The 26,818-nt window shown below is 39.8% G+C and overlaps 1 protein-coding gene across 4 annotated transcripts in view; it reads left to right on the forward strand.

The window, feature by feature from the left end:
• Positions 1-26,818, forward strand: part of GRK3 (G protein-coupled receptor kinase 3) — a 119,838-nt gene that overhangs the window by 60,279 nt on the left and 32,741 nt on the right. For all 4 annotated transcript variants that reach the window (XM_060118546.1, XM_060118547.1, XM_060118549.1 and 1 more), the window contains 6 exons: positions 5,644-5,745; positions 7,419-7,493; positions 12,742-12,803; positions 17,685-17,736; positions 19,858-19,949; positions 22,297-22,396. In XM_060118546.1, coding sequence (XP_059974529.1) covers positions 5,644-5,745; positions 7,419-7,493; positions 12,742-12,803; positions 17,685-17,736; positions 19,858-19,949; positions 22,297-22,396 — 483 coding nt within the window. The remainder of the gene's footprint in view (positions 1-5,643; positions 5,746-7,418; positions 7,494-12,741; positions 12,804-17,684; positions 17,737-19,857; positions 19,950-22,296; positions 22,397-26,818) is intronic.

Raw genomic sequence — 26,818 nt, forward strand, 5'->3', positions numbered from 1 at the left:
GGTGTGTGTGTGTCATCAGTATTTTCACTTGACCGTTGTTTGACTCCTAGACAGCAGGACCAGCTAGGATCTAGGTGCAGCTGTGCTGTGCCCTCTCACTTGCTGTGGGATATGGTGCTGGTCATTGAGCAAACCCTGAAGCATCTACCTTGTGTCAGACCCAGAGCTTACAAGTGTGAACCAAGACACTGTCCTGTACTTGAGCTCATAGAATGGGAACTTAATATTTGAGCATCTGTTACTTTATCTATGAAATGAGGTTAGTAATCATCTCCTGCTATTTCACAGACTGAGAGTCTCAAATGGGATGCCAGATGGACAGTTGCTTTCTGAACTGTAATATCTATAATATGCTGCTTAGGTATATGCTGTAACATGGTGGTAAAGAGTTCCAGCTCTAAACTGAGACCATCTGGATTTGGATTTGGACACTGCTAGTGATTAGCTGCCTGAAGTTGGGCAAGGAGTCTTGCTTCACTCTATCTGGGTTTCCTCATCTAAAAATTAGGGTGATAGCAGTGTCTGTCCTTAGGGTTGTCATGTGTGTATGCAACACACCAGAACAGCACCTGACATGTAGCTACTGCTCGGTGTGTTGGTTTATACACTTCCTTGTTCCAGTTAGGTTTAGACGCAGCTTATAAAAATATTTATATTACACCTAGATTTAATAATAAATCACGGAAAACAGAAAATATAAGATCAGAGGTAAAGTTGCTACACAGACTTTTCTTCACTCATGCAACCAATATTTATCAAACACTAATGCTGGGAAGCATTGTTTGGATGAACAAGATGGACAAAGTCTGTGCTCTCTTTGAGCTCCTATTTTTGTTGAAACAGACAGTAAACCAGTAATAAATGAATAGGAAATATATCAGGAAATGGTAATTGCTATGCAGTGATTCAAAACAGACTCACAACTGAATGTGATGTATTGTGATTTGGTGGCCACCTTAAATTTCTGGGTCAAAGACTGACTTCTGAGGAGGTGCATTTTAGTGGAGTAATTTCAGATATTGTGTTTATCCTTTGTGGCTTTCACTTAGTTTCTCGAATCTGTCAATTTATATGTTTCACCAAATCTGGTAAAATTTGGGCCATTATAAAACATTATTTCTACCCCAGTCTCTTTTTTTTCCTCTCTCTAGAATTCCAATCATATGTAGGTTTGATCTTTCGATATTATCCTAGATATCACTGATTCCCTGTTCCATTTCCCCCCCCAATTTTTTTTCTTTCTTTTCTTCAGATTAGATAATTTTTATGGAGCTGTCTTCAAATTCCTTGATTCTTTTGCCAACTCTAGTCTGTTATTATGTCCATCCATTGAATTTTTTTTCAGATAAGATTTCCATGTGGTTCTTTTCATAGTTATTATTTTTCTGCTGCTATTTCCTATCTTCTTATTCATTACATGCATATTTTCTGTACATCTTTTAGTATAGTTATAACGGCTCCTTTAAAATCCTTTTCTGATAATTCCATCAGAGTCATCTTGGATTGGTCTTCACTGATGGTCTGTTCTCTTGCGTATGAGCCACATTTCTCTGTTTCTACATAGATAGAGTAATTTTAGATTATATCTTGTTCATTGATATTGTAGATACTCTAAACTCTGCTTCTCCAAAGGGTATTGATTTTTTTTGTCTCAGCAGTTAATTTGGCTTAGTCAGACTTGATGCTCTGTCTTCTCATACAGTGGGTAGCAACTGAATCTTGTTCAGTTCTTTTAACCTTAGCTGGACTGCTTTGGGTCTGTCATGCTCACATGTCATTATGGGATCCACCAGAGATTTTGAGAGTTTGTACGTAAAATTTTGGAGCTCTGCTCTGGCTCTTCATTTTCAGGAATATCCTCTCTTACTTTCCAGCTTCTGTTTGATGCCCCTTTTCCATTATCTTTGTACTTTTGGTCACTCTCCGGTGGTCCAGTGTAGTTGGGTTTTATATATGTCCAGAATTGTTGTTAGAGTTTAGTTCACTATTACCTGAAGGAGGGCCCTGGTTTGTGATAATTTTGAATATAAAGCCAACATGACTGGCTGATGAATTGGATGTAGGGGGTGGTGGGGACAGGGGTGTGAGCAAAAGAGCAGAATCAATGATGATTATTCCATTTTTTTTGGCTTAAGCAGCTGGGAGGATGGTTTTATCATTTCTGTGATAAGGAAGACTAGGGGAAGAGCATGATTGGCTAGGGGAGAGAGGATGTGGAAATGTCTGGTAGGTGATTAAATATTTAGACGCTGGAGCTCTGGGTGAGAAGTGAGTCCTGGAGATCCACACTTAGTCATTGGAATATAATTGGTGTTTGAAACTATGGGACTGAATAGCTTTACCTAAGGAGAATATAGTGGATGAAAAAGGGGTGCCCCAGTACCGTGCCTGAGGCACTCTGGTATTTAGGAGTATAGCAGAGGAGGAAGAATTACCAAAGGAAACTGAAGAAAAGGAGCCAGTGTGGCGAACCCCTGCAGAGTGTAGATCCCAGAAGTCAGAGAAGAAAGCCTTCAAGAAGGCAGGAGGGGACCACTGAGCTGAATGCTGCTGGGATGTCAGGAAGCTAAGGGCAAAAAGAGAGATCCTTGATTGGTCAAGGCAGAGGCCCTTAGTGACTTTACTAGACCGTTTCATGGGAATGGTAGTGGGAAAAACGGGAGGCAAGGAAGTGGGGACCATGACAGCTGTGGACCAAAAGGGCTTGCTCTTAGGGTTCTATGTATTTAGGCTACATGTTCAGCTGTGAGCTTTGTAACCACCAAAGCAGAAAGGGAGGACTACACGGTTAGTGAATGTTCATCACTGATGGCGAAGCTTCTGTTCTGCTGTAGTAGAGACTTTTCACCTTGAACTTGGGCCTCTGCCTGCTCAGGTTCCCTGGACAACCTGACTGCCAGAATTAGGGGTGGCATTTGCTCTGCACATCAGGACATCCTGTCTAGAGCCAACTGATACTTGACTGCATGTTCTTTAATTAGTGGTCTTAACTGATAATAGAAAGTGAATTACAGCCAGGGATGCTTTAGGCTGTTTCTTTGCCTACTAAGAATTAACCTTTTCTGTTGTTCAAATTGGAGTTTATGAGATACGAGGCACTTACTAAAGCCAGAATTGTGGTTCAGAGCATCATTTGTGCAAGAAACTAGAATTTTCTGTATTGTCAGATTATTACGGTTCATAGAAGACTCCCATAGAATCAGCATTTGCTTAACCAGGTGTCAGCTTGCTTTATAGGTCCCCAGAACATAGACTTCGGTTTCATTACACTTGTTTTCAAGGATAATGATTCCATGAAGGTTTAGTTTTCCTAGAGTTTGTATGTTGAGGCAGAAACGTTTGCCCTTGGTTCACTAACAGTCCACCTGTTCTATCCTAGCATCCTGGCATTAATTTCTGGACCTTACTAAAACAACACATCAAAAGACATCTACCAAACTAGAGTCCTTTGTTTATTTTCTGACTCTGCCTCAGATTTCTGTGTCTGGCTTCTGTTTCCTTGCAGCTACCGTACTTGCATCTGGCATGGTATTTGGACCTTTAGACATGTTCTCCTGAATTAACCTTGGATGATTAAGCCCAGATCCTTTGGTTATGCCAACATTGCTGAATTGCTTCTTCATTAAAAAAGTGTTTTCCTTCTGGAGAAAAATATAATTTGGAAATTATATTCAGTATTCATAGCAACACTATTTACAATAGGCAAGACATGGAAGCAACCTAAATGTCCATTGACGGATGAATGGATTAAGAAGATGTGGTGTGTGTGTGTGTGTGTGTGTGTGTGTGTGTACACACACACACACACACAATGGAATATTACTCAGCCATACAAAAGAATGAAATAATGCCATTTGCAGCAACATGGGTGGACCTAGAGATTATCGTAGTAAGTGAAGTAAGCCAGACAGAGAAAGACAAATATATGATATCGCTTATATGTGGAATCTAAAAAAATGATACAAATGAGCTTATTTACAAAACAGAAATAGACTCATAGACATAGAAAACAAACTTATGGTTACCAGAAGATGGGGGGGAGGGATCAATTAGCAGTTTGGGGTTAAAATATACACACTACTCTATATAAAACAAATAACCAACAGGGATCTACTGTATAGCACAGGGAACTATATTCAATATCTTATAGTAACCTATAATGGAAGAGAATATATGTGTGTGTGTGTATGTATGTGTATATATATATATGTATATATATAATTGAATCACTTTGTTGTATACCTGAAACTAACATAACATTGTAAATCAACTATATTTCAATAAAAATTTAAAAAGAAAAAAAATTTTTAAGTGTTTTCCTCTTGGATGGGGTATCAACCTACCCTAGTCCTCTTGCCTTTTTGTTAAATTTTAGTGTCTATTCCAAGAAGACTCCATTCTAAGCCCAGGCAGTTACAGACTTGTGAATTTCAGCCATCTCACTGATGATATTTAAGGGCAATTAAGATGATCCCAGAATTTTTCTCAGTGTGTGAACCAGTTAGCCTTCGTATAGGACGTCAGAATTGTACATATTCCTCTCCCTGCCGACCGTGCCCTTTCATTATCAGAAATTTTCATAGGATTTACTGGTTTTGATTTCAAAACTGTTAGACTGTACAGTAAAAAAGGTAACTGTTATTTCTATTCAGTTTATGCTCTCTCCCATAGGAGTAATCAGCCCCACTTTTTATCATAGCAGAATAAAGAGCACTCAGATATTATGAAAGTCAGTATGACAACTGTCTCCTTGGTGGGAGCATTTGTTTTTCCAAAAATAAGTTATATGTAGTTATTAGTCATTATATTGAAAATCTTTGCTACAGTCTTCCTACCAGCTCCATATTTCATTTGTGTTTTCATTCTCTTGTCTCTTAGATTAAATGTATTTCTGTAAATAAATAAAAATACTTCTCTGATCTGAGAATTTCTGTTTTGAGGTTGGAGTAATAGGGGCCATGTCCTCATAAAGCCAGTATTTCCAAAGCTCATTTTATTATTTGGTCTATCTTAACACCCGTCAGGTTACCTCCCTTAAGTTATTGGCAAAACATACAATTTGAAGGAACCTTTCTGTTAATACTTTTAGAGTGCAGAGAAGGTTCCAGTGTGAAAAACCAATGCTTTTATCTATGGTTAATGCATTTCCAAAATATTTAGTTGATTTCTAAAAATCTCTTTGCAGGAAACCTAGCAATTTATTATTATTTTTTCCTCCTGAATTTTGTAACACTGTAGTTGAGTGAGAACGAGCCCCATCATAACTCTTAGAACTGGATTACGGACAAATTTAAATTATTTGTGCTTTGGAAAGGAGACTTGGCAAGGATGAATGGTCCATGGCTGGTGCATCGTTAAGATAATTCTAACCATAGCAGTATTTGTTTCCTAATATTGTGTTTCTAAATTTAAGCGACAAGGTTCATCATAGGAAAAAATCCATTCGTATGTTCCAAGTTGAATTTAAATTATTCCAACTTCATTATTTCAACATTAGAAGTAGTTGTTTCCTGTGGAATGGCCGATTCAAGTAATTTGCTTGATCTCATGTGGAAGTGGTTTCTGCCAAGACTAGTAATATCCTTCAATAAAGTAAGTTTCTAGGAAGACAATACCTAACAATGGTAACTTTTAACCATCCAGATAAAAGAATATGAAAAGCTTGAGAATGAGGAAGATCGCCTTTGTAGAAGTCGACAAATTTATGATACTTACATCATGAAGGAGCTGCTGTCTTGTTCACATGTAAGTATCTCTTTTTGTTTTATTACTTAATATGGGTAAATATGAGACAGCCTTCAAACATTTCCAGGATGAAAGTTAAAGTAGGAGGAAGAGGTTTAAAAATTAAATGATATTCATCCAGGATGGAACCCATTTCTTCTGTTTTTGTCATTTGTTTTCTGATAACACTGATCCAGTATCTGTTGCTCCATATACTCTTGGTATGTTTCCAAAAGTGGATACTTTCACTGCAAACATTGATAAAATGGCTAATGCAGATCAATGGAAGAAAAAGCCAACCTCAATTCTAGACTTTCTTTAGGAAATTAAGCTTTATTGTTTTTCATTTAGCTCTCCTTTAACAGTTAGGCTAATCATATATTGATCAATAAAAATCTTAACTGCTTTCTTTGAATTAATAAAGAGGATTGTAATTATTGTGTTAATGTAGTTCATTAATAGTTGAATGATGGTTGAAACCATTTTTTTTCCTTGTATTGATAAATCAGAGCAACAATCTAATTCAGTCATTAGGATAAGCTGGGTTCCTAGGAAATTATTCCACCAGGAGTGAGTGGAATAATTAATAATGAAAATTTACCATGTAATCTCTCTACATGAAGACTTGTTTTCCAAAGGAGTATCCTAAGAGCCCTGGGCTGCTGTGTCCAATGCAGTAGCCACTAGCCACATGTGGGTATTTAAATTGTTTAAATTAATTAAAAGGGAATTAAAAGTTTAATTCCTCATGGGCCACATTTCAAGGGCTCAATACCCACATGTGGCTGGTGGCTCCTGCGTCAGCCCAGGTTCACCACATTTCCAGCATTGCAGAGAGCCTGACTGGCCAGCAGTGGTCATGACAATGATATATGTTTGTGCTTCTGTGTTTGTGTTGTCTACAGTGCTTACTGAACTTCTGAGCTAGAGTTAATCGTAATGCTCTGTGCCTTGCTACCTTGCTGGAGAATGGTTGAACCTTGGTAAATGCCAGGTGTTCACTGTGAAAGCCTCTGTAAACGTAGTTTTCGTATAGGTCAACAAGTTAGAGGGGTTTTAGCAGTGTGATATGCTTTTTAAGCTCTTCTTCTCATGCGTTGCTGCAGACATAATTTGAAGTTTTGGGGGAGGACGGAGTGTGTCCTTTGTCAGTGTGAGTTTCATTGTTTTAGAACCAATTCCTCTCCCCTGTGGTTACAGCAAGATTTTCCTTAACCTAGAGTCTTTTCAACACCGTGATTTAGCTTTGCAGTCCTGACATTTAATTCTTAGGTATATTATCATGCATTCACTTTCTCTCATACAATAGAAATTTTACATGTTTAGGACCCCAGTATCAGCCAGTTGAGGGATGATGCATTGAATAAGGTGATAATACGATTCCTTACAGCTTTTTTTAATCGAAGTCATCTTGATCTCCTGTGGGATTAGGTATGTCAGTTGGATGCCCCCGTGCACAGCATCCTTCTCGACATGGTATCTAAGAACTCTGGAAGTTCAGAGGAGCAGTCATCTGTTTGGCTTGCCTGCAGACAACCAACAAATTTTTTTAAAGAATGCGTGTTGATGGAATCAGTATAGGTTACTGCTTAGCAATTTTTGTGTTAAATTTTATGTTTGATATCGTAAAACATACAGAGGTTTGCTCTGTTTTATATTTGTGGCAAAAACATTGTTTTTTTGATTTTTAAAAGCCATTCTCAAAGCAAGCTGTAGAACATGTGCAAAGTCATCTATCCAAGAAACAAGTGTCATCAACTCTTTTTCAGGTAAGATAAAGTGCTTTCACAATAAATGTTTCTAATTTGCTTAACAATTGGATTTGGGGACATTCTTTGCATGTGTGGAAGTGCTGGGGGAATTGACATATGAGGCTGTATTTCGTACGTGGAGGTTTATCTGGAAGAACTGAAGTTTAGTATTGTCTGTCTTCTCATTGAAATGTGCTGTTCTGCCGACAGTCTTCGTGAAGGCTTTCCTGAAAAATGCCACTGGAGCGTTCTTGTAATGTTGTTTTCTATAAATCAATCAAGACAAGACATTGGAGGAAAAAGCCTTTTCCTGTTTGACATCCCAGGCACCTGTGAAGAGCGGTGACTTGACAAGATTTACTTTCTAGTGGTACAGGTGTTGACCCCCACGGTGATTATCCCCCAGATGAAATAGATCCATTTTCAAGAATCAAGAGGGAATGTTTGAACGGCCTTGGTGTCGTGACTGAGGAACTGGACTTTGCCCTGGCTCCTCGTATCTTGAACACAGCACAGTCATGCAGATTTAAATGACAAGCCTCAGAAAACTTGATCCACAACTGATGGGCCGATGTATTTGCTGATCTTCAGATGTAATGGTTTCTCCTCCCCAAAACCTTTTCTCTCATCCTGTGGGTTTCCTATAGAGGTGGCAGCTTGCAAGGACACGGTCAAATTTTCAAGTGGATAATGCACTTTTCATGTTTCTGTGAGTCACAAGAAATATGGAAGAATGCCATTCATTAATGTAATGATTTTCATAATGAAAATAATTTATCCATTTCCTGGATTATTCAGTAATTTACAGAGAAGTAAGTTGATTTTTACCTAGGTGCCTTATGATAGGTTTTATTTACATACAAAATGAATCTGATTATTTTATAGAGAAAATATTGATTTGGCTCCGAGAACATTTGGGTACAGTAACAGACCGCGTGCTGCCTTTCTGCTAAAATAATTAGATGGACTTTTCTTAAAATGTGACACCTTTTATAGTCTAGTTGGTTATAAGCTTGGGCTCTGAAATTAAGTGCCCTGGATTTCGAGACCCTGCGCAAGCTACCATACCTCTCCTCCCTTCAGTTTTCCCATCCGTGAAGCGGCAGTGACAGCAGGCTCTCCCGCAAACGGGGGCTTGAGGATTCAGTGCATGTGAGTTGCTTTGCACTAGGCCTGTCTGTTGCCATGCTCCACAAATGTCAGCTCTTATCAAGCACTGTACATTCAAAAAGTGCAACGTGAATATCTGCCGTTTGTTGCCTTTGTGATATTTTCCTGTCAGAACTTGAGTTGTCTGACTTTGACGCTGTTCAGAGACAGTCTCGTAGTCAATTACACCTAACGTTGCTAAATTATACCTCGCAGTACGTGGATTTTACAACTCTGATGCTAGCTTTTCCTGCAGCATAAATAGCATTTAAAAAGATAGTTCCAGATGAGATACAAAGACCACCAAAATTCTCTCTGTGCCTTCAAGGAACAGTCATTTAGGAGCTTCTCCAATATCTTTCAAAACCACTTTACTGATTTCTTCATAAGAAAATAATTAAATAATGTTCGGAAAAAATAGATATAGAATAGCTGGTATTCTTATTTCAAAGGTGAAGGAAATAGTCCCTATTAAGTCGATTTAAATAAGAAGGTGTATTAGTGCAATTCAGTGTGACATGTACCATCAGAACACAGTGATCAAAGTATAGATAGAAGTTATATGTTTGGATGTCCTGTTTGTAGAGGGACATTAACCATAAAGTTAGTGGATATTCTTTGAGTTGGAATTTCTTTTTTTCCCCTGACTTTCTGAGTTATAATTGACAAATAAAAATTGTATATAATTGTAGGTGTACAATGTGATGTTTTGATATACGTATTCGTTGTGAAGTGATTGTCATAATCAAACTAATTAACATATCCATCACCTCACCTAGTTACATTTGTGTGTGTGTGTTTGTGTGTATGTGTGGGGGTGAGAACACTTATGATCCACTCTGTTAGCAAATTTCAAGTGTACAATACAGTATTATTAACTGTAGTCCCCATGCTGTACATTAGCTCTCCAGAACTTATTTATCCTGCATAACTGAAACTTTGTACCCTTTGACCACCATCTCCCCATTTCCCCCACTTCCCAGCCCTTGGCAACCACCATTCTACTCTGCTTTTATGAGTTAGACTTTTTTTAGATTCCACGTATGGACGAGATCATATCATATTTGTCTTTCTGTGTCTGGCTTATTTCACTTACCATAATATTCTCCACATTCACCCATGGTGTCACAAATGGCAGGATTTCCTTCTTTTTAAAGACTGAATACTATACCATTGTGTGTGTGTGTGTGTGTATATATAAATATATATATATATATATATATATATATATATATATATATATATATATATGTATCCATACCACATTTTCTTTATCCATTCATCCATTGATAGACACTTAGGTTGTTTCCGTATCTTTACCGTTGTGAATAATGCCGCAGTGAACATGGGCATGCAGATATCTCTTCAAGATACTGATTTCATTTCCTTTGGATATATACCAGAAGGGGGATTGCTGGATAATATGGTAGTTCTGTTTTTAATTTTTTGAGGAATCCTTATACTGTTTTCCATAATGGCTGCACCAATTTACATTCCCACCAACAGTGCACAAGGGCTCCCTTTACTCTACATCCTTACCAACAACTTACCTCTTGACTTCCTGATAATAGCCATCCTAACAGATGTGAGGTGATACCTCATTGTGGCTTTGATTTGCATTTCCTTGATAGTTAGTGTTGTTGAGCACCTTTTCATATGCCTATTGGCCATTTGTATGTCTTTGGAAAAATGTCTGTTCAGGTCCTCAGCCAGCCCCCTTTTGAATCGGGTTATTTGGTTTTTGGCTATTGAGTCGAGTTCCTGGTATATTTTGAATATTAACCCTTTATCAGATATATGGTTTGCAAATATCTTCTTTCATTCTACAGATTGGCTTTTCACTCTGGTAATTGTTTCCTTTGCTCTGCAGAAGCTTTTTAGTTTGATGCAATCCCACTTGTCTGTTTTTGCTTTTGTTGCCTGAATTTTTGATGTCACATCCAAAAAATCATCACCCAGGCAAATGTCAAGACGTTTTTCCCCCTGTGTTTTCTTCTAGTGGTTGTACACTTTCAGGTCTTATATTTAAGTCCTTAATTCATCTTGAGTTGATTTTTGTATATGTGTGAGATAAGGGTCCAGTCTCATTCTCCATTTATTGGAGAGACTATCCTTTCCGCATTGTGTGCTTGACACCCTTATCAAAGGTTAGTTGACCATAAGTGTGTGGATTTATTTCTGGACTCTCTATTCTGTTCCATTGGTCCATAATGTCTGTTTTTATGTCAGTACGATACTATTTTGATTACTGTAGGTTTATCATACATTTAGACGTCAGGAAGTGTGATGCCTGAGTTGAAATTTCATATCAAGAAGAAGGTAGTATAAAATAATGCTCTGAAAGTAAATACAAAATACTTTTTATTCCTTTTGTTTGCAAAATTGACTTTAGAAATAAATAATTGCACAGGTACATTTGGTGGGAAAAGTCGGGAGGGGTCCTGGCTTACATTTAGGTTCCTAGAACATTCCAGGCCCTGTGCTTGCCTCTCAACATTCTTAATCTTATTAAATTCTCACAGTGGCCTTGAAAATTAGATGTGACTCTCCCATTTTATAGGTTAAGGGAACTGAGAATCAGGTGAGGTTGTTTGCTCATGACCCCACTATTGAACTCTCGCTTTTGCACTGCTTACCTGACACATTTTGTAGTTCTTTGTGTTGAAAGTGGCAGTCTTAAGAATTTCTGGTGAACTTTTATTTTATTAGCAAAAGTACAGGCTGTTTTATAAAATATGAAAGAATATTAACGTAACAGTTTTTGTAAATAGAAAATCTGTGATATACAAATTTAGGCTTTTCATATATCTTTCAACACTTGATCTCTTTTGTCTTTTGAGCCTCTTGAGACTTGTGTCCCTTGGTCTTTAGCATCTAGAAGAGTTAGTGAAGATTGCTATTATGTGTCCTCATAGAAACACAGGACTTTAGAGCTGGAAAGGGCTTCAGAGAGAGAGTTCAGCTTCCCCCGTTACTAAGGAGGGAACAAAGTCTATTTGGTTTTAGTGACCAGTTCCAGTGCCCCGCCCAGGACAGCAGTAGCCCTGCCAGGGGGTGGAGGTGGCTTAGCCTTGTGGCAGGAAGTGAGGCTCCCAGGCGAGCTGCGGTGGTCTCACTGCCTGTGTTGGTGACTGTGGCTTCTGCAGACTTCCTAGTTTGATCACTTGCCTTGGACGGTTCCTGATCTGGTCCTTCTTTTTTTGCACATTTTCAGGATGATCTACGAAGACACAGAAAACATTAAATTTGCATCATTCAGTGAGTGTAGGGTATGAAGATATTTTCCAAAGCTATCTAAGTGGCTCCAGGCTGAGCTGTGAGATGTTGGCATTTGATATTTTTATAGTTCTTGATTTGAAGTCCATCCCGTGGAAAATAAGTTTATGCAGTTTATTTGGTAATGTGTAAAGTGGCATGATATTGAAGTAGATTGTTCTCCACAGGGAAAGGGCACTGCACACGTGAGCAAGGAGCCCTTGCCTTAACCCCCGCTTAGCCGTGAACTTGCTCAAAGACCTTGGGAATAGCTGATTTAAAAAATATTTACTCCATGGGTCTCTTGGCTTTTCGTCTTTAAAAGTCAATATTAATGCTGATCATTTATGATAATCATAATTAATAGCAATTATATAATTAATAGTAATTTATAGGATGCACTGTGTAACTTACAAGGCTCAGTATGCAATGAAAACCTGGGAGCCCTTGTTCAGAAATTATTAAGAATTTCAGAATGACAACAGCAGGGCACCAAACCGAGCCCTGGGCTCTTCTGTGGGACTGCATGGGTCACATGCCCATGAAGCTAATTCCAGCCATTTAAGATGTGTCTGTGACTTGCCAGGAGCCGTGCTAGGCAGGAGGGATGCAGTGGCACACAGGACAGACCTGTCCTTGCCTTCATGGAACATGCCATTGAGTGGTGTAGATTACCACAAGTAAATAATCGTGACCATGAGTCCACTGGTGAAAACTGGACAAGGCTGCGAAGGGCGAGTACCAGGTGCTGTGGGAGCACGTAATTTGGAGCCTCACCTCGTCTGAGTCTCGTCCTTTTCTGTTTTTCACTTTATTTTGTTCTTACTGATGCAGTGTGGAATTTCTTTTCCATCCTTTCCAGCCATACATAGAAGAAATTTGTGAAAGTCTTCGAGGCAGCATCTTTCAAAAATTCATGGAAAGGTATGAAACTTTATGTATAAAATCTTTTTTTTAATAGAGATATATTTGACATGTAACATTATCTTAGTTATATATCATTGTATTTATACTGATAAGATCTTGTACTGTGTAGGTGCACCTCATTTTACCCAATAAGTGCTGTCCTTAAAATGTGTTAATTTATTCATTCAACAGGCATTTATTGACCATGTGCTATGTGCCAGGCTTTGCATTAGACTGTTTCCTCTGTACTTTATAATTTAGGATTTGTATATCTTAACATCCCACTGGCCTTTAGTTCTTTAGCTTCCAAATGGTCCAAAATTTAAATAGGCTAAGGAACCTCACAATTAAAAGTATCTTATTGGGACACCTTTGCTAATGTAAGCACGAGTCTATATCTAATTCATTTGTTTATATCTTGAAATCATATCCTTCAAAGTGAGACAAGCCTTCTCTTGATTCTTTACATAATAGAATTTAAGTATCGGCAAATGTCTGTAGTCATATATATCATTAATGTACCCGATAAATACGCCCCTCTGGGTTACTCAAGCTATAGGGTATGTCTGTCTTATAAAATCCTGAAATTTTTTGGTAATGCCTATAAACGTGTTCACATGCTTCTCAGACACCTAAGAGTCAATCCTTCAGTATTTTGAGTTTGCCTCTATGATGATGCACCTTTGGAATTGGACTTCCTAACGCTGAATCTGCATTCACACTGACTGTCCTCTTCTCCATAAACTCGGCTAATTTCTAGACAGTTGTCGTGATGACCGTGCCTCATCGATGGAGCAGCCTGCAGCTGTTCAGTAGTTGCCCTTTAAGAGCAAATACTTCAGTGCAGTTTTTTTTTTCTCCACATGTTCATAGAACTAAAATAATTAAAATAAAATCTAAAAAAGTTGTGTCATGATTCTACCAGAGTTCAGGAGATAATTTTATCTTGGAGTGGAGTCAATACCAGGAAATGAATCTGCATACAAATGATTACATTCTTCTGAGTAGTAGCAGAGGCTTTGCCAAAAAGCCGTGGAATCAAACTGAGGGGATAGGATGCCGGCCCAGGGGTGAGACTCAACCAAGTCCTGGGCCGTCTCCACTGCTGTTGATGCTAAAGTCTGACTTCCCAAACTCCTGGGTCACCCTCACTGTTATATGATCCTTGGTGGAGAGGGGAGAAATGGGGATGGTAATTAAAATTGGGGAAGAGGTCTTGTTAACTCCATTGTGTATCCACCAGGTAAACCTGCACAGTCATTTTCTCCCACCGAGTTGAGTTAACCATTCGCTGTGTGGTTTTTTTTTTTAGTTTTATTGAAGTATAGTTGATTTACAATGTTAATTTCTGCTGTACAGCAAAGTGATTCAATTATATATATATATATATATATATATATATATATATATACACACACACACACATACACACATGCACACACACACTTTCTTTTTCATATTCTTTTCCATTATGGTTTATCCCAGGATATTGAATATAGTTCCCTGTGCTGTATAGTAGGATCTTGTTGTTTATCAATTCTCTGTGTAGTAGTTTACATCTGTTAAACCCAGACTCCTAATCCATCCCTCTCCCAGCCTCCTCCCCCTAACCATTCACTCTTATCACCACAGGAAACACGAGTGAAGCTGTTTGCATTTTAGGCAAGCATGCACATTGGATTTTCTGAAACTTACCATTTTATATAAGTGAATTATTTTTAAAGTCAGTTCATTTATATATATATATTTTTGGTTCTTTTTATGTTAATACATTATCAAATTAACAGTAAAAAATCCATTGTCAGGCCAAGAGTTAAGAGTTTGGGTTTTTTTGTTGTTAATTAATTAATTTATTATTTACTTTTGCCTGCGTTGGGTTTTCGTTGCTGCGCGCGGGCTTTCTCTAGTTGCAGTGAGCAGAGGCTACTCTTCATTGCGGTGCGCGAGCTTCTCATTGCGGTGGCTTCTTGTTGCGGAGCACGGGCTCTAGGCCTGCGGACTTCAGTAGTTGTGGCTCGCGGGCTCTAGAGCACAGGCTCAGTAGTTGTGGCGCACGGGCTTAGTTGCTCTGTGGCATGTGGGGTCGTCCCAGACCAGGGCTCAAACGCGTGTCCTCTGCATTGACAGGCGGATTCTTAACCACTACGCCACCAGGGAAGTCCAGAGTTTGGGTTTTGAAAAGCACAGGCACTCCATAAATAGAACCTTGTAGACTTCAGCATCGTCAGGACTGGCTGTGCTCTCTGAGGGCCTCACGGTTCAGGTGATTTTTCTCTGTGGCCACACTGCAGTTTGATAGTAGAGGAGTAAAGAGGAAGTCTTCATGTATAGAACAGGCTTATGGTTGCCAAGGGGGAGGCGGGGTGGGGCAGGGGTTGGACTGGGAGTTTGGGGTTAGCAGATGCAAACTAGTATATAGAGAATGGATAAACAACAAGGTCCTACTGTATAGCAGGAAACTAGATAAACCATAATGAATAATGAACTAGATAAACCATAATGAATATATAATGAATATATATCACATGTATCCTGTGATAAACCATAATGAAAAAGAATATATATGTGTATAACTGAATCACTTTGCTGTTCAGAAATTAACACATTGTAAATCAATTACACTTCACTTAAATTTAAAAAAAAAAAAAAGGAGGACATCTTCAGCAGTGCTGAGCCTGCCTCTCCACCTTCTCCTGAGGCCCAGCAGGGACACGGGGTTAAGTTCCCTGTGGGGCTGAATCCTAGAGGGAGGCTTTCCCTCTTCTGGATGAGGCTGGTGAGGCTCGCTTCAGCAGTGAACATCAGATTGCTCAGTAATCTAAAGCCCACGTCAGGGGTTAGAGTTAAAAACACTTGTTCTGCTCACCCTCGCTGCGCCCCAGTGGTCTTTGTATCTTTCACCCCTGCTCTTGCGTCCGAGGCGGCGGTTAAGTCACCTGCAAGGGCTCTGGCTCTGAAGCCCTGTGCTGCCCAGGCTCTGCCCTATTCTCAGCCCCGGTTCCTCCTCCCCATCCAGAAGTGCCCATTCTAGTGACTAGATATTGCCTAGGAATGGAGCTCAAGGAACCCCGCGGGCACACGACAGCCAGGACACCCAGCAGCCATCTGTACTTCCTAAAGAAGAACTTGCTATCGTATTTAATGGGCAAAATATCTGTTCTTATTTTTTGATGGAGTGTGTGTTCTTTTGGCGCAGGGTATGGGTTGGGAGTTGATTTTCCTCGACTCTTCTCTTGGCCAGCAGGCCACTTCTCTATCCCTGGTTGTTTACCCTCCCCAGCTAGTTTGCAAGTTCATAAAATGTGCCAGATCACACCCCCCACACCCCCACCTCCGTTGCCATCTCTGAACTCCAGAATCCGTGAGAAGGCAGGGTGTGAGCTAGCCTCACACACCAAGTGATTTCAAAGTCATGGATTTATTCACCCCAGTGTGGTTTCACCTTTTGCACTCACCATGCTTTAAAAAAAAAAAACTCTTTGAAATAACTCTCAGAAACTCAAAATTTATTTTACCAACCTCATAGAGATGTTAGGAGGATCAGTGAAACACTCTTTAAAAGTCATTTCAGAGTCAGTGAAAAAAGATGCTGTGTAATTACAAGAGTTCTTCTGCTTTTAATTCTTAATTTGATTATTAGCCTCAGAAATATTTTTAAAAGATCCTTAGAAGGCATATTAGATGAAACCCCCAGTGACCTGGGATATTTGGATGCCTTAAGGCATCATATTATAGTGCTGATAATACCTGTAACTTGCACTTCATAAGAACTCCCTCCCTCTCTTCCTACCTTTCTCTCTCCTTCCCTTTCTTCCTTTTTTAATTCATTCATTCCTTCATAGAACCCTGAATACTGTTCCTATGTAAGGAATCATGCCAAGGGCTAGATGAAGTCCAGCAATCACCAGAAATGTTCTTTGCTTTTAAGGAGTATTCAATCCAGAATGCATTTCTTCTGAAAAAAAATTTTAAAGCAAACATTTTATAGATATGTTGCTCATTAATAAAAAATAATCCCAATAATGCCTTTATTAATGGGATAGATATGTTTCTTACTTCATGGATGAAAAAAACACTCCTCCAGCAGTTGAGTAAACTGGGAGCTTATCAATGCATTATGACTTCCATGTTCCGATTCTCGTCTGAGGGTTTCTCTCCTGCACTGTTTGCATCTTTGTGAGGCAGACATTGGTTTGGGTTTAAATCCGGCTCCACCCATTCTCTCTCCGTGTGACCTTGGGCAAGCTCAGGTGGTCTTGGCTGTAAGTTGGGCATCATGACGGTACCTGATCATGGAGTTGTTGAAGGAGTAGGTGAACAGGGCCTGGAGCATGATAAGCACTATTTAGGTATTATATTTGCTACCCCTCTAATTATTTGTAAACAGCAATTTTTTTGTCATTGAGAGCTGCACTGTCCAGTATGGTAGCCACTAACCACGTGTAGCTGTGGAACTCCTGAAATATGATTAGTCTGAACTAAGTTGGGCAAATACCCACCAGATTTCAAAGACTTAATAGAAAAGCAAGAATGTAGACTGTCTCATTAAAATTGTATATTGATTTGATTTAATTTTATGTTGAAATGATAATTTTCTGATATATTGGTTTAAATAAAATATATTATTAAAATTAAATTACATACGCAGCTTCTGTTACCCGTCTGTTGGACAGTGCTGACGCAGATAAAGATGTTACCACAGCATAATGACACTTAAAGGGGAAACACAAAGTCTTCAATTTGAATCATAAAGTAAAGCCCTAAATACCAGGTGAATCCTTTGTGAAAAAATGTTTATGAAAACTTACTCCGTTTGAGAAGCAACACAAGCAGTACAATTCTAGTTTCTCAGTTAACTTGATATTTAACTTTTCAGTAATTCCTCACGTTCTTTTTCAGTGACAAGTTCACTAGATTTTGCCAGTGGAAAAACGTGGAATTAAATATCCATGTGAGTATCATCTTTGCCTTTCTTTTTTTAAATAAAAATTTCCTCTGGCTCAACTTCGTGAGAAAATATTTTATTCGGCAGCATACTCCCAAGGGTAACACACTGCCCAAACAGATGTCGTGCTTATGGCTTTATGCATGAAAACTCCATCCTCCTATACCCAATTGTAAACACTTCGAATTTTAATTCTCTTTTCTCATATTCATATAAGAATGTGTTTATTTATTTAAGAATGGTTATTTTAAGCGGTAATTGACCTTTTAACAGAAGTAGTTGTAAAAATGCAAGTCTCCTACATAATGTAATTCCCATATGCCCGTGCCTTATGCCATCTTGGCAAAGTTCCTTTTTTTCTTATTCTTAGGTGCAATGATGTAATAAACATGATGACATCTTTTACTAGACCACGGTTTCATCTTTTTTATTATTTTGAGAATGATAAAAGCAGTCCTCAAAGACAGGCTACTTTCTGACATTAACCCCTTAGCACTGAATCTTCTGTTAGCTTTTCACTGTCAGTAATTCTAGGGCAGGTTCTTTCCTTCGCTTTTAGAGTGTATGTTTCTCTTCCCCTTTCCTTCATGCTCTCCCTTCACGTAGGTTTGCAAGTGAGAAAAAGAAATAACTGGATTTTGTTTTTCAGTTTTTTACTTGAGCAGTACTATTGGAAGAAATGGTTTTTTTTTCCTTCTTTTTTTAAAAAATTAATTTATTTATTTATTTTTGGCTGTGTTGGGTCTTCGTTTCTGTGCGAGGGCTTTCTCCAGTTGCGGCGAGCGGGGGCCACTCTTCATCGCGGTGTGCAGGCCTCTTACTGTTGCGGCCTCTCCCATTGCGGAGCACAGGCTCCAGACGTGCAGGCTCAGTAGCTGTGGCTCACGGGTTTAGTTGCTCCACAGCATGTGGGATCTTCCCAGACCAGGGCTCGAACCCATGTCCCCTGCATAGGCAGGCAGATTCCCAACCACTGCGCCACCAGGGAAGCCCCTTCTTCTTTTTAACCTCCTCTCTCCACCCCATTTCCTGGCAGGATTGAGAAGCAAGAGGCAGTGACACATTTTTAAAAATAATCCCTTATTGGGACTTCCCTGGCGGTCCAGTGGTTGGGACTCCATGCTTCCACGGCAGGGAGCATGGGTTCGATCCCTGGTCTGTTGCTGTGGCATGCCGCAGCACGGCCAAAAAAAAAAATCCCTTATATGTGCTGTGGATCTTCCTTGGGCTTGAGTTCCTTTAGCAGACATGGTATCCTCATGTCTTCATGTCCTCATGTCCTCTGAGCACCAAACATGAAGCTAGTGGGCCAGATGCCCCTCCCTGGCTGCAGACATGATATTTGAAGGGTTGTCTGGGGAAACCCTTCAAGCATCTGACCCTTCATTTGAGGATACATAAACTAGTAGGCATTTGCTGTTATCTGATGGCCTCTTACCACGAACATAGGACTATCTATCTGCCTTTGTACTGTCTAATGCCATGAAAACTGCTTAGGAAGCAGGGCGTTGCTGGGATGATATTGACAAAGTGCTTAGGAATAAAGCCTCTTCATAGAGTTACTCACACTTGGTCTGGTTTCATGCTCACATGCCCAGCATGAGTCGTCTCTACTCACTGACGTTACTGATAAAACATTCACACGGCCAGCATCTGTTGGGCTTTCTGATCATATGGCCCACAGTTAGGAAAACATAGATGGCCTTGACGTGGACCTATTTTTCTACCATTACGTTCCTGGCCTTGCTGAACTGTTCCCAAATTTTAGACTTCAGAGTAGCTGATGTTGCTTTGTGTTTTGAGTGGAAATTTCACATTCACTTGTCTTCAAAGCGTACATCGTCCAAGATAAGGTTTATGAGATCAGAAAACCAGTCTAATTCGGCTACCACTGTGTGTCATCTTCCCATTTGCCTCCGTGGTGTGCATTCTGTGCAGTTTGCATAGAAGGTGGTTCTAGAATGTCCTGCCACCTTGTGCTTCTCACCTCTCAGTTTGAGGGACCAGTCACGGAAAGGGCAGGTGCATCTGAATCGCTATTTTAATAACTGTATTATGTTTTACATGAAAACAACAGCATAATTTTTATGCAGTTTTACGTTTCCATGTTGCATTTTGAATTCACAGTTGACCATGAATGATTTCAGCGTACATAGGATTATTGGACGAGGAGGATTCGGTGAAGTATATGGTTGCAGGAAAGCAGACACTGGAAAAATGTAAGCTTTCTAGGCTCATATGTTTTGCTGGGAATATTAAGAGAATTTTATGCTTGCATCAAAAGAAAACCCCTATGTAGATTTATGGAAGCCTATGATCTCACTCCTGCAGTAATTTACCTCAGAAGGAAATAGGCTGTATTTTGTAAAGCATAGCAAACAAGATGATCTGGAACTTCTACCTCTTAGGGCTAAATGGGAAGGTAACCAGAAACCGTGTATCGGGAGCCTGCAGTGGTTCAGGCCGTGGGTGAAGAGCCAGGAATCCAGAGGTGGCCAAGAAGGGGTGTTATGTATGGCCTCCCAGTCCGATCAGACTGCAAAGAATTCTCTGCTTTGCAGGGGAGAGACATTCTCTTCTGACCCACCTGTGATTAAGCATGTGCAGTTTGGGGTGATAGAAAACATACCTTCCAGTTCTGTGCTGCACGGTGGGCTTTTTGATCCTAAATGATGCACTTTACTTGTCGTTTGTTACCTTTCACTAAATTTTTGTTTTACTTCATCATAACTGCTTGTCGAGGTGTTGAGGATGCCCAGTCTGTCACGTGTTGTTGTTAGAAGTAAATAATACCAATTTGTCTCTTCATACACATTTACGATTTCACCCGACTCTCGGAAACCTCCAAGGCGTGGTAAATAGTCTTCTATTTTATAGGTTAAGGGTAGACGCTTCTCAGGAGTCACACAGCTAGGAAGTGGCCAAGCTCAGCTCCCATGAATCCTTGAGCACGTCCTTTGCAGCCTCCAGGCTGCCAGTGACAGTGACCTGCCACCTGCCCTTGGTGGGGCGGGGGGCCCTCAGCTTGCTTACTCTGGGGGGCTCAAGACCTGTGGGTGCCACCTTCTCTGTGGTCTGCAATCCAAAGGTCTTATTAAACATCGTCACAGCAGGGTGGTGATAGAAGTAGTATGAGGCATTTTGAAAATTCTTTATCATAAAAAATAAATATTTCAAGAATGTGTCACTTCATGTGTGCTCAATATTTGACCCATAATTAAGCCAGAGTCTCGCAAATGGATTTGTCATACAGAACTCCTGGAAGAGTGGATAAAAATATCAAATTTGAACGTCTATCTCTGTTTTGCTATAACTCATAACATTATAAGTTGTAAGTAAGTTAGGAATAAGTGGATTTTGTGTGTCCTACCACAGCCAGACAACTGGTATACCTGGGTGTCGTGAAGTAGTATATCAGTGGGAATTTAGCCATGCATGCAGAATTCTGAAGCCCCCAAAACCTCTGTAAAAATTTCCTTTCAGCTTTCCCTTGTCCTGCTGAAAAAGCATCTGCTTTCTTTTTTTTTTTTTTTTTGTGGTACGCGGGCCTCTCACTGTCGCAGCCTCTCCCATTGCGGAGCACAGACTCCGGATGTGCAGGCTCAGCGGCCATGGCTCACGGGCCCAGCCGCTCCACGGCATGTGGGCTCCTCCCGGACTGGGGCATGAACCCGCGTCCCCTGCATCGGCAGGCGGACTCCCAACCACTGCGCCACCAGGGAAGCCCAGCATCTGCTTTCTTTAACCTGTGATTACAGAGTGTGCTGAGTAACATGTCTGTATTTCCTTAATGTGAGTTTGTTCCAAATCTTCAAAAATCTTAAGCTGTCAACGGTTTCTTCTCAACTAACTTTAATATAACTTGAATATAAAAATCTTACTGATTCTTTTTATTATTTGAAATATGATAACTTACGTATAGATTTAAAATAAATCAATAAAGTGCCATTTTAGAACACGGAGTTTTGGACACATGCTTTCCCTTCCCCTTTGGTCAATCTTCAACATTTTAGAGTCTTACACTCTACGTGCTTATTACGTCTTGACCAGTGCTGAATTCACAATTCCTAAATGCTAAATATGACATGTACAGCACCTCCACAAAGCACACACACACAGTGGTACTAGGCAGTGGCAGTACATACAAAATTTATTTCCCTGAATTTTATATCCATCTACTTTATGCTCTTATTTAACTGAAACATCAGTTCATATAATAATAGAAATACCTTGATTATTGCTTGATTTTTTAAAATAGCCTTTTTATTTTACAGTTATTTTAGGTTTACAGAAAAAGGGCAGAAATAGTACAGGGAGTTCCCGTGTACCCCATGCCCAGCGTCCTCATCTTACTGAGTGTGGGACACTCATCACGAGGAACGAACAAACATGTTATTATTGACCGAAGTCTCCACTTGATTCAGATTTCCTTAGTTTCTTAGAAGCATTTTGCTTCTTTAAAACACTTCCCACATCTTGAGAAACTTCCCCCAGTATGATGTGTATCGTTTAATCCGCTTAGGTGTATTCTCAGTGCAGATTTTTCAATAGTATTTATGTTTCTAGGTATGCGATGAAATGCTTGGATAAGAAGAGGATCAAGATGAAACAGGGAGAAACCTTAGCCTTAAATGAAAGGATCATGTTGTCCCTGGTGAGCACAGGAGTAAGTATTCAATTTTGAACACTGTTGGGTGTGTTTGGTTTGTTTGGGTTTTTTTGTTTGTTTGTTTTTGTATCAGGACAATTTATTTTAAATACAAGCATTTTTTTTTTCTGGTGAATTATGTGGCTAGCCAGTTCTTGGGGGGATTAGAATTTATAGCAGGGAGCAGCAGCACTAAGTTAGTATAAAGAATAATTCAGATATTACCTCTGTCTAATTTGGGAATTAGGAATGTACTAGCCACCATCGCTGTGCACACTGACAACTTGTCCCTTTAGTAAGTATTTATGACTTCCTTCTTTGTGGAATATGGTTGCAGAGATGGCAGAAAATCATCATATCAATGACAAAAAAAAGTCACTTGAATATAGCTAAGAATTGGCTGTGTGACTGAGAAAGACTAACCCAGAGAAGAAAAAATAAGAGAAACGTAGCTCCCATCCTTCACAAACTGATAGAGAGGAAGTGACTTGGCTTAGTCAAACCCCAGTTGTCCCTTCAGGGTGCTCCCCAGTCTGTGTTTCATTTGGAGGGAACCTTATCTTCTCAGCACTTGCTACTTTTACCTGCTGTGGACACTGGCCTTTTCCATTTCCAGCACTACGTTTCTGCCTGTTGGATGTTTTATTTGGATGTCAGGCTGTCATTTTTAGCTCGGCATGTGTAAAAGCAAGCTTTTACGCTGTCATCTTGACTTGCAAAGCAGTGTCCCATTCTGATTTCTTTTCCTGTTAGTAGTATCACCCAGGATCAAAACCTCGGCTTTTATTTACCTGTACAGAGGTATATAAAGGCACCCAGAAAAACCCACCATCCCAGGAACCTGGGCAGTGCCCATGTGTCCTGGCAAGTGAGACAAGGGGCCCCGGGGGAGGCGGGATGGTGCTTCCAACTATCATAGCTGGGTTCTAAATAAGGTCATCTTCACACAAAGGCTTTGAAAGACTCAGATCTTAATGGTGACTCAAAGAATTCCTTTCAGCTAGTTAGCAAGGAACCTGAGACCCAGAGGCATCATTTCTTTGCCCAAAGTCCCCGGACTCCCTGGACAGTCCCAGTGTTCTTTTCTCATCCCTTTGTAGGCTCCATGTTTTATTGTTTGTCACCTGTATTCATTGTGTTGGTGTTTATATTATCCTAGCATTAGTTTTAAGTGGTTCTGGAAAGTCTATTTGCTATCAAAGCCAAGGAATATCATAATTTAGCTCAACTATAACAGATGAAAATGCCATTGCTATAAATAGTAATGTCTAATTATGTGCCTCTACCTGCCAATGTATGGACATTAAGCATTTCAAATAAGAGTTACCCTGTGTGCATGGCCAAGATTTTAACTGATTGGAATGGAATCTGAGTGGCCTGCACACTGTATTGGAATCAACGTGAATAGCATTGGCTTCTAGTATCTGTTGAAATGTCTGTGTCTTCATTTCAGACATGGATGTGTGTTTACTGCAGATTTTAAGTGCTTTATTAAAATAGCAATTTTTAAAGAGTTATCTCAAAGCCTTGGATATTTATTCACAGGAAAGCCTATGGAAAAAAATTTTTTGTGTTGGAAAAATATACATACAATTTTAATTTTCATGTAGCATTTTTGTTTTATTCAGGTGAGGGAGAGTCGTTAAGTAGTTGTAGAGTTCCTCACTGGTCTACCCATAAGGGAATAAATAAAAAATTAAGGTTATATTGAGCTACTGCTTTGCACTAATTTAAAAGACTTGTTTATATTTTTTATTCAAATATCAAAACTGTTTAGCATTTTAAACATGTATAAGTACATAATTTAAAGAATTGTAGTAAAGAATTGAAAGAATTGTAATAGAGTTATTTGGAATTGTTTTTGCTAATGAAAGGCCATGGTTTATAGGATTTAAGTAATCTTTAGTTTAAAATTTCCTCCTTAGGTGATGCTTTAGATTGGCCTGTATCAATATGATTTCCTAAGGTGTTGACATGAAAATGAGCCAGAGTCACCCATCAGAGTTTTCTATTTACTAGAAGGTTGTTTTTCTCTTTCAATCTCAAATTGAGGATTCCTACTTCTCATCCCCCAAAGAGATAGTAGGAAGTACTGTTCCCAGTTTTATTCTGTAACTTTCGGGTAGTAAAAAGGGAATTGAGGACATGTATGTCTATGACTGGGGGGAGCCGTCAGCACCTTCATTAATTAAGTCAGGTGTTGTTCATGAGAAGCATTGCTCATTCATTCCTTGATCCATACTTGAGACCTAGATTGTGCTGGGCCCTCCACTACGACACGGGGGTCCTGAAACCCTGGTTTGGTCCTTGTTCTTACAGAGCTGCATAGAGTGAGAGCAGCTGGTGTTTATTCAGACAGTCTCACAAATGTGTTGATCATTGGAACACGTGGCAAGAGGTAGGAAAGACAGGTCCACGGTGCTCGGAAGGCATTTAGCAGGGCGGAGGTATTGTCCACAAACGCTCCTCTGAAGTCAGGGGAGGTGCCCGGGCACATGTGGGTCCCGAGCATGGAAGTTCTGGGGACTCACAGAAGGTCGGCAGAGGTAGGGTCAGAAGTGATAGGGTAAGGACCACAAGATGAAGTTGTAAGGGAGAGAGGCAAACAGAGGCCAGACCAGACCAGAAAGAGCTTTCTGGGCCAGTACTGAGGATTTTTTAAAATCTTAAGAGCCGTTGGGAACAAAAGTGTTTGAAGTAGGAAGATAACATGATAAGCCTTGCAAGTCTGAAAAGGTTCCTCTGACTGCAGTGTAGAGAAATGTTCTGAAGGATTACTTTACGGTCTATTTTATCACAGTTTTAAGTTCCTGCAAAATGCAGGCTATTTTGCTCACTAGGTAGGAAATCAAAGAAGACAGTTCCTTGCTGAAGAGCTTTTATTTAAGTATCCACCTGTAAAAAGAAAACCCTAGTTCTTATTTACCTTGAATTTGTAATCAAGGCGGAACATCTTAACCATAATTATCTTTGAAACCGTACCAACACCATCATTAAACCGCTGCCTGTTTGTCCACTTGGGTCAGTATTCAGTTCTTTGTGTCTCGGACCCCACCTGAGACTCAAGATGGTATCTGCTCAGGGCCTGAGAGATGAGGGATCATGGTCAGCAAATTCTGTAGAGGTAACCAAGTCAAATCCCTTTAGTGGAGCTTTTATTTCATGTTGCTATGGAAACTTTGCCTTCGTAAGTAGGGTAACATAGGACAGCTCTGCCAAGAGTCCAGGGTCAGAGAGCTGGGGTTTGAATCTTGGCTGGCTACCAAATTCCTTTGTGACCCCAGGCAAGACATTTCCCTTTTAGGGGGTAGGGAGTTTAGTTTCCTTGTCTTTAAAATAAATCGGACCACATGATTTTTTTTTTTTTTTTTCCTTTCTTAAGAGTCCTTTCTACTCCGGTGGCCTATGATTCTAAATCTCCAATTCATGTCCCATCTTAATAACGTAGTATCTTAACTATACTTTGACCTTTTGCAGTTTTCCCAGGGCCGTCATTAGAATGATCATACACCATCATGTTCAGAAATACCCCCTTTCCAGGCTCTATTTGTCCTCTGGGTGAAGTGAGTGGAGTTGCTCTCTCAATCTGGGAAAGACCCAGGTTATACTAAGTTCCTGGTCCACCCGCTTCTCTGCTCTAGAGATGAATTGTTCATCAGATCAGGAACCAGAGTATGTGGGGAACCCCATTAAGGAAGAAGCATGATATTTGGAGCAGGATGAGCCATCGCCAGCAGACTATGGAAAGGTCTGGTGAAACGCTGGTGGGATTGCAAGTAGGAGGGTACCCGCCCACCGAGAACCACATGGCTTTTAACAGATAAAGGGTAACACCCTTATTTTACCTATTTAACGAAAAATAAATCTTAACATTAGTAAACACTAACACCTCTCAACAGACCTCTAAGGAAAACTAGGTAACCACAAAATGAATTTTGTAATTCATTCTGGAGTAACTTCCTCCAGATTTGTAGAAATTGAGTTCAAGTTCATGAATCTTGAGCACATAGGAATGTGTTAACACAAATTTATCTGTATGCCCTTAATCGACAGGTGTGCACCATGTGAATTCTGTTTCAGATTATTCTGTTGAAATTTGAATACTTTCTGTGGAATTTAATAATGCTTTGCTCTGTTAAGAAAGTGGATATAGATATTTCATGCTGTTTGCTATTTGAATCAGTTGAGTGGCAAGTGTACACTGTATGTTTATCTCAGTGGACCTAGTTCTAGACCTAGTGGGTGGGGCACTGATGGATTTTCACCAGGGAACACGTGTGTGTATCCAGCACCCACGTCAAGAGATAAAAAGTTACCGGTGTTCCAGAAGTCTCCCTGTGTCCCTTCCAGCCACTCACCCCACGCCCAAGCTAACTACTACCCAGATGTCTAAAACCGTAATTTAGCTTTGCCCGTGTTGAAACTTCATATAAATGTACT

Source organism: Mesoplodon densirostris, chromosome 15 (genome assembly GCF_025265405.1).
Source record: "Mesoplodon densirostris isolate mMesDen1 chromosome 15, mMesDen1 primary haplotype, whole genome shotgun sequence".
NCBI lineage: Eukaryota > Metazoa > Chordata > Mammalia > Artiodactyla > Ziphiidae > Mesoplodon > Mesoplodon densirostris.